The 8,515-nt window shown below is 45.4% G+C and overlaps 1 protein-coding gene across 1 annotated transcript; it reads right to left on the bottom strand.

Annotated features, from left to right (window-relative positions):
- Nucleotides 1–6,231: 6,231 nt before the first annotated feature.
- LOC123169255 (noroxomaritidine synthase 3) lies at nucleotides 6,232–7,954 on the bottom strand. Its single transcript, XM_044587089.1, has one exon. The coding sequence runs from the start codon at nucleotides 7,909–7,911 to the stop codon at nucleotides 6,385–6,387; it is 1,527 nt and encodes a 508-aa protein (XP_044443024.1). The 5' UTR covers nucleotides 7,912–7,954; the 3' UTR covers nucleotides 6,232–6,384.
- Between the last annotated feature and the right edge of the window lie 561 nt (nucleotides 7,955–8,515).

The raw sequence follows: 8,515 nt of genomic DNA, 5'->3' as shown, positions 1-8,515 counted from the left end.
AAACTGCTTAGTATAGGTTGGTTAGTGATCCATCAGTGACCCCGACTTGTCCTTGTTGCCCCTGCCCCATCATCTATGCCTCGATCAACGTGATCGATGACCAGAGCCCGACACCTCACATCACATCACGCCCCTTTTGTTGCTTGACTCTGCAGAGTTACCATCGAGTGCCGAGGGTGGTACCTCATACATCACTCCTGATGAGATCTCTGTAGTGTAGCTATTCGGTCGTGGTCATCGAGAGTGATTCCTCCTTAACCACTTCTGATACGAATCTGTCGTGCAACCCCTCAAGTGTGAACCTCGAGGGTGGTTCCTCTAACGTTCACCTTGATGATTACATCGAGTGGAATCCACCGAGGGTGATTCCTCGTGTTTTCCCCTTGATGTTTGGACACATGGTTACCCGAACTTTACTTGAGACCATTGTTGAAGTCGGGTCGGCCCTGAGGGGTACCCGCGAGTTAATGTCAAAGTCGAGCGGGCCCGTTGAGCACCCGCGAGTTTTCTACATGGCCCGGCCGGGCATTCTGGGCCCTTGCCGTAAGTTCACGAGATGGGGCGACGGGGTCACATTATCTTGAGTCTTTGCTCGTCTCCGTGAGCCCCCAATGCACTAACAGGTTTGGGTATTTGTTCTGAGTTGGCCTTTGGCCTTTACACACTAACCACCACGCGAGAATAGTTATGGGCCTCGACGTCGCGGTATCAGCCGAAGCATTGTCAGACGTCCAGTTCAGCATGGCGGCACGGTCGGATCGTGCTGGCCATCCGAGGCGGTGCTGGTATCAACCCTGCGCGCAACGACCCGGAGTGCAACGGGCGATGGGCCCAAGACCCTGGGGCACTTAGGATATAGACCGGCAGGGACCTCTCTGCTAAGCCTAGGCAGGGCTGCGACGTGCTGATCTTCCGAGGCCAGGCATGACCCAGGAAAGTGTGTCCGGCCAGAGTGATCGAGCGTCTTGGGTAACGTGGTGCACCCCTGCAGGGAAGATATATATTCGAATACCGAGTCCACGGTAATGGACGTTCAGACTTGTATCCTGATCTTATATAACTAGAAATGGATACTTGAGACATGAGATGGATATGTGGCTCCGGGATTTCTTTCTCGCAGGGAGTCGAGGAAGGATCTCTAGACGTTAATGTTACAACATGCTTGTTAAATATAAACTGCTATTCTTTAATCTTCTACATGCTGCAAGATGCTTGGAGCTGCTTGAAGGTGCTAGTCTTCGATAGGCTAGGCCTTCCCCTCTATTCTGGCATTCTGCAGTTCAGTCCACAGATACAACCCTTCCATTTGATACCAATGCATACTTAGTATGGATCTGATGCTTGCGAGTATTTTGGATGAGTACTCGTGGTTGCTTTGCTACCCCTTCTTCCCCTTCTTCCTTCTTTCCGGTTGATGCAACTAGATGATGGATCCCTGGAGCCAGATGCCACCGCCGACGGATACTACTACATGGAGGCCGCCGACGACCAGGAGTAGTTAGGAGGTCCCAAGCAGGAGGCCTTGCCTCTCCGATCATTGTTTCTTTTGTGCTAGCCTTCTTAAGGAAGTCTTGTTTAACTTATGTCTGTACTCAGATATTGTTGCTTCCGCTGACGCTTGTGTATCGAGCTTGTATTCGAGCCCTCGAGGCCCTAGCTTGTAATATGAAGCTTGTATTATTTTATTTGTGTCTAGAGTTGTGTTGTGATATCTTCCCGTGAGTCCCTGATCTTGATCGTACACATTTACGTGTATGATTAGTATACGGTCGAATCAGGGGCGTCACAAAAATAATAATTAATTTAACCAGATATTTTTTAAATATAGTGCTTTACATTGTGGAAGAGGTGCTCTTCTAATGTACTTCCCAAGTTAGTTAATATTAGATATCTTATTTCTACCTTTTATATGTTTCGCAAATGCAGCTTGAATGCTTTAGAGATATTATTCGAGTATCATGTATAATCGCTGCTACTACATTGAATATCTAAAACATGCATTTTATGTACCATTTCAAAGTAACAATTCATTTAACCAGATATTTTTATGAATGAATATATATGTCTTAGTACAATAAAACACCAAATATTTTCTATTACTGTATGCCATTATTATTACATGTTATGATCCATCAAGTACGTAGGGTCAACTCAAGAACATTTGCTGACGGCACTGTCGTGGAGAAGTCAAAATATTTTATTAGGTTCCTTTTATTTCTAGGACCGGAAGAAAAGGGAGCATAACTAAGGGTCAATTCTTAACTAGATTCTTACTTATCTTGTATAATACTCCCTCCGTCCGGAAATACATGTGGAGAAATGCATAAAAATGGATGTATATAGAACTAAAATACATCTACATACATCCATTCCTCCGACAAGTATTTCCGGACGGAGGGAGTATAATTTAATATTTAATATTTCAATGTTCAGGTGAGATCATAAATTCATGATACATTCTTATGATTCCCATTTGGAGCTGAATTTTAATTACGGGAAATTAACTTTCTGGCCTTATGGTTTTTAATCAACTCCTATATTAGGGCCACAAGTACACATAACATTGAAGGCAACACCACAATGATCATGCACATGCAAGCGTGTGCGGTTCCTCAGGCATGATTAATTGATGCCATGCCCAATAACCACATTTCATTCATGAGCCCAGGTGATCCCTTGAAAATAACAAAGTAAATTTACCTAGGTACATGACCTGTAAGGAAAATGTAATAATAATGAAAAAAACTCTTTTCAGCCGTAATCTCAGTGGTAATGCTCCTAATTCTTATAAGAGGTTCAATCATAGAACTGAAAATTCAAGAGATTACACGCATAATACAAATTCAAGATTACAATGTTTGAACTAATAAATATATGTTTATTGAATAAAATATAACAATGCAACATAATAATTAAAAATAAATCATAAAAAATAAATCATAAATTGATAACATGTATATTTATATATTTGTAAAAAAACATACCTAAGATTAAACTATGTACGCAAAAGCCTTCAATTTGTAAATGGCATCACATTTCCTTCCAAGTTTTTCTTAACACAAATGAAAAAATATGTTATGATTATCAGAATTTATAAAATTCTAGCCCGTGCATCGAGCGGGCCACTTTGCTAGTTACATTTAATAATAAAAATGGCAATTTGAGTGCTCAAAAGGAGACATATTAAGTGCCAGAAAATTGACGAAATGGAGGTGAATCAACATTTCGTCAAAACTTTGGCACTCATTCTATTCCCTGTAAAAGAAGACAACAAAACCGCAATGAAATTCACCAACAGATCATCGCCACTTATCAAAAAACAAAATTGGCATAACCATTGCTAACAATTGGACATATTAATTGAATGCAAAACATTCAATGAAATGGAAGTGAATCAACATTTCGTCAAAACTTTCGCATTCATTCATATTCCCTATAAAAGAAGAAAACAAAACCGCATCATCCAATTCACCACCGGCCATCGCCATTTATAAAAAAAAATTGGCCTAACCTTTGCTAAAAATTGGACGTATAGAATGCTAGAAATCGACGAATGGAAGTGTATCAACATTTCGTCAAAACTTTGGCACTTTTTCTATTCCATGTAAATAAAACCATGAGCATCGACATACATCACATTCAATTGTATCATATTCATCCATCATAGCACAACAACCCATGAACACGAACATATATAGCACATGCAATGAATAGAAACCATTTGAAATCAACCCCTGAACATGAACATATATAGCACATGCAACGAACATATATAGCAAAAACAATGAATTCAAGCAACACTATGTAGATGGCCGAGCCACTGTGGTGCAGGCGGCGCACACGCGTTGGCGGAAGGGTAAGTATGTGGAGATGGCCGACGCTGTTGTCCGTCGGTGCGGGCGGAGGCGCACCGGCGGAGGGGGTCGGTGGAGAGACCGGCCGAGATGAGGAGCAACAGGGAGCGGCCGATGGCGCGTGCGGTGGGGTGGAGGGGGAAAAGGGATGCAGGTCGGGAATGGCGGAGCATGGCAGGGGACGCGGTGGCGACGCACGTTGCCGGCACTTGCCGGGGCCGGCGGAACACTGTGGCGTTCGGGGGAGGGGGATTGCGCAGCTCAGTGTGCTGTGAATTTGGGCGGGCATGGCCGGGATACGCAGACATAATTTTCATCAACTCCCGTGTTGAAATTTGAAAAATTAGTACCATTGACAGGTGAGGAGGGCCGCCTGCCCCAAGTACTTTAACCTAACACTGGCAAGCAGCGTCGAGGACCCGCCATAGCTATGTTTTGCAAAAAGTGGAAACTCAGCAAGGTTAACTAGTGGCAGCTACTAAGCGCCGCCCGCCACTGCTTGGTCTTCTACCTGTGGCGGGCACTTGTCGGTGCTCGTCAGAAATGAGTTACGCAAACAAGTCCCACCCTGCAGGTAATAACTGTGGCGAGCGGCGGGAGCGCCGCCCGCCACAGTTAAGCCATTAGCTGTGGCGTGCATGTTTTGCGACCCGCCACTGCTTGCTTTCAGAAATAGCTGTGACGGGTGCCCTGCCATGCCCGCCACTAATTTGTGATCTCCTATAAGCCCTTTCCGAAAAGTGTATGCTGCCACGATACTAAACCTCTTCATCAAGTTCATAGGAGTAGCGACAATTGTTGGCAAGATGGTGGCTTTGGACTTTGTACGGCTTGATAATAATTTATAAAATGGTTGCATGCACCATTCTGATGATGCCGAGGTCGGGAGTAACCCTTCTTTAAAAAAAATTGCACACGTCGACTTGTATTTATCCAGTTCCTTTTCCTCGGGCCCTAATCCACACTCGAGGAAAAAAGGTTTTTTCCTTCTCTAATGCTCGCCTCCCTTCTTGTCCTTCGGTTGCGAGGACACGCCTCGCTAACTGGTCACTGTGTTGTCCCCATCTCCGGCGACAACTCCATCTAATTCAATTGGGAATCGAATACGAAAAGGCCTCCCACCCGCACCTGTCAAAACTTCTACTCGCTGACGTCTGTGACGCTGCTTGTTATCCTCGTTCCTGCCCCAGCCTCGCCCACATCTCGAGCCTCGCTGCCACTTGTCGTGGTGCGCCCCCATCTCGACCTTGGGCCGCGTCACATCTCCCTGTTCCTTCTCCAACGAAATACAAATTTAGGCAACTTGCCAATAAGCTGCTCCGTTTTGTTATTGGAAAAAGTCCAATTACAAAACTACACGAACACTCTTTTACATGGTTCAACATTTTAAATTCGCATGCACTTTTTTCTATTACATGTCATGTATATTCTGTTAAGGTTATGACACATTTTTGTACAACATGCAAACATTTTCAGTACATTGTACATACATTTTTTTGAAAATGCCACAAACACATTTTCTGAAACTCGTGAACATTCTTGAAATGTTACTTTTTTTTAATGTACGAAACCTTTTTTTTGAATCACATGAATATTATTATACATTGTATAAACATTTGTTTGAATTGGCCCATACATTTTTCTAGAATTTGTGGTATTTTCTAGATGTCAGAAACTCAGAAAATGTTTATGTATCAAAAAGTGTTCGCACTTTAAAATTTTGTTCAGGTTTCATAAAAATTTTATGTTTCAAAAAGTGTTTGCACTTTAAATTTTTGTTCAGGTTCCAAAAAATGTTTATGTTTCAAAAGGTGTTGGCTTTTTCAAAGTTGTTGGTTTTTAAAATTATTCGAATATTTCAAAAAGTTCAAAATCTGACACAATTTTTATTCATAAATTTTTAAAACATTATTTACGAAATAGTTTATGAAATTCGAAAAAAAAATGTGACACAATTTCAAAATCTGAAAAAAATCATAGCATCTGAAAAACTGTTGGTATTATGAACATTTTTGACAAATGTGTTTTTCTTTTTGAAATCACAAACAGTTTTTTAAAATGCGAATAGAATTTTAAAATGCCAAACATTTAAAAAAAACACAAAATGAATTGAATTTGCGCCAAAAATAGAAAACAGGAACATTTTTTAACTTCTGAACAATTTTAAAAATGTGCGAACATTTTTGAAACTTCACGAATTATTGTTGTGTTGTAGTGGACCGGCCCAAATTCTTGTGCGTGATAGTAGCTGGTTATCCCGGCCGGGATTGTACTATTCCCAGTTTGCCAAATAGGTTTAGGGTCCAAAATAGACCGGGATTGCAAGTTCAGAGTGCCAATTTTCGGGATTCAAAATTCGGGGTTTGATTTAGCTTCGTCTATAACTTCAAGGTTTATTTTAGACTTTTTCCTTTATTATTACACCACATTACACCGTTTGTAAGCCTACATGCCACCTAAGTAAGCTCCTATGGCACATGCGCATACATAATACGTACATGTACTGATGTACATGTCTGCTATATGCGAGCTAGCCATGCACGCAGGGGAAGTTCCTCCTCTTCACCGCAACGGCAAGCCCGTTCTTCATGTGAAGTATGATGGACAGCTTCGGCTCCACGACATGCCCCGGCACGGCCTCAACAGCGAAGTTCCACAGCATGGCGGCTGCGACGACCTTCATCTGCGTGAAGGCCACCTCCTTGCCGAGGCAGGTCCTGGGACCGGCGTTGAAAGCCATGAACTTGTATGACGGCTCGTACCTCACTTTTCCGTCGTCGGCAAGCCACCTCTCCGGCCTGAACTCCATGCAGTCCTTGCCCCACACGCCCTCCATCCTCCCCATGCAGTAGTAGTAGATAAGTATCTTGTCGCCGGCCTTCATCTCGTGGCCGCTCGGGAGCACGTCACCGGCCACTGCTGCCTTGTGCTGGAAGGGCACGGGCGGGTAAAGCCTCAGGCACTCGCACAGTGCTGCGTGCAGGTACACTATGCTGCTCAGCTCGCCCACGTCGAACACCACCATGTCGTTGGCGGCGGCCAGCATCTTTGTGGCCGCGATCGGCGCCAGCTCGTCCAGGATCCTCTGCTCCACGCGTGGATTCTTGCATAGGAGGTAGAAGAACCACGACAGCGCCGTACCGGTGGTGTCCCGGCCGGCGAGCAGGAGGTTCACTGCGGTGTCACGCAAGAACTCGTCGCTCGCGTCACCGTTGCTTATAAAGGACGACAGCATGTCGGAGGATTCGCTGACGCTCTCGCCGCAGAGCTTGTGATCGGATTTGCGTTTGGCGATCATGTCCGCGGCGAACTGGTCGATGGTCCTACGAGCCACGGCCATCTTCTTCTCTGGGCCGAGCTCATACCGGTACATGAGCCTCCAGCACGCCGGTGGGATGATGTGTCGGAGGAGGACCGTCGCCAGGACGTCGCCCATGGCGCGCGCGAAGGGCACAACGGGGAGGCCGATCTGCAAGCAGCCGGGGTCGACCCCGAAGACAAGGTTGCAGGTCATGTCGAACGTCAGCCTCAGGAACACGTCGTGCAGGTCACAGCGGGCGCCGATGTCAGCAGCGTGCGACAGGAAAGGAAGGAGGCTCTTCTCCACCTTGTCGCGGCTGCACCGTGCCGACAAGGAGCGGAAACGGGGGCCGGCCATGAGGAGCTGGGACTTGGCACGCTGCCGCTGCCAGGACTCGCCGTCGGCGTTGAAGATGCCGTTGCCCAGGACGTCGAAGATCTGGGCGAACTCCTCGCCCTTTGGGTAGTTGAGGAAGTTGGACGTGAAGATGTGACGCACATTGGACGGGTCGCAGGTGACGAAGAACCGGACGCCGGTAAGCCCCGCGTGAGCTGGGAAGTTGTAGCGCGTGCCGGCGAGGACGACGGTGGCCCAGTCGTGGTAATCCGGTCGCCTGAGGTCAGCGATCATGCCGAAAAGATGGCCCAGTAGCGGCCATTCGGTCGGCTCCTCCTTGCATGTTTTCTTGGACTGGAGATGACGGTAGTACAAGACGAAGCAGCAAAGGAGAGAGAGGACTCCTATGAACCAATCCATGGTGTAGTGGAGAAGTTTGGATGCAGTGCACCTTGGGAACGGATTGCTCGTGTATTCAACTATTCATCGAGTACTTATATCACATGCTTAAGTTGTACTGCCAACAGTCGGCGGTGTATTCAACAAATTGCGTTCGAATTTTACAGAATCGATATCGTACACGCACCCATGCTGGTGACATGCTATTCCCAGCCAGCCACACACTGCATGACTATCGCGAGAAAGAAAAGTCGGTGGCGCACGAACACGTGGGTGGATTGCAGAGTACACTCTTTGGATGAGTGGCTCATAGGGTTTCGGGAGAAAAAAAGTTGATTTCGACTTCAAATTGTCATCTTGCAAACTTAGTTCGTAGTGAGAAATTCCAAGAACCGGAGAGCATGTAGGAAGAGAATGAAACAACAGAGATATTCCGCCAATAGTTTTCAATCAACGAATATAACCATAATGTAATTATGACCCAGATATCCAGTGAACGTTAAATTTTAGGCATGACAAAATGAATGTGTTTTCATGGCAACTTGTGTACACCGAGGATGGCAAGATTAGTTGATGAGCATGACAAATCCGCCTCAGTTTATTTGTTGTTAGAAAGTTATTGTGC

The sequence above is a fragment of the Triticum aestivum genome, chromosome 7D (assembly GCF_018294505.1).
Source record: "Triticum aestivum cultivar Chinese Spring chromosome 7D, IWGSC CS RefSeq v2.1, whole genome shotgun sequence".
Taxonomy (NCBI): Eukaryota; Viridiplantae; Streptophyta; class Magnoliopsida; order Poales; family Poaceae; genus Triticum; species Triticum aestivum.
Note: the sequence above shows the minus strand (reverse complement) of the source record. Positions and strands in the feature narration are given on the sequence as shown.

Coding starts and splice junctions, on each gene's coding strand:
- LOC123169255 (XM_044587089.1), bottom strand. CDS start 7,911: ATGGATTGGTTCATAGGAGTCCTCTCTCTCCTTTGCTGCTTCGTCTTG.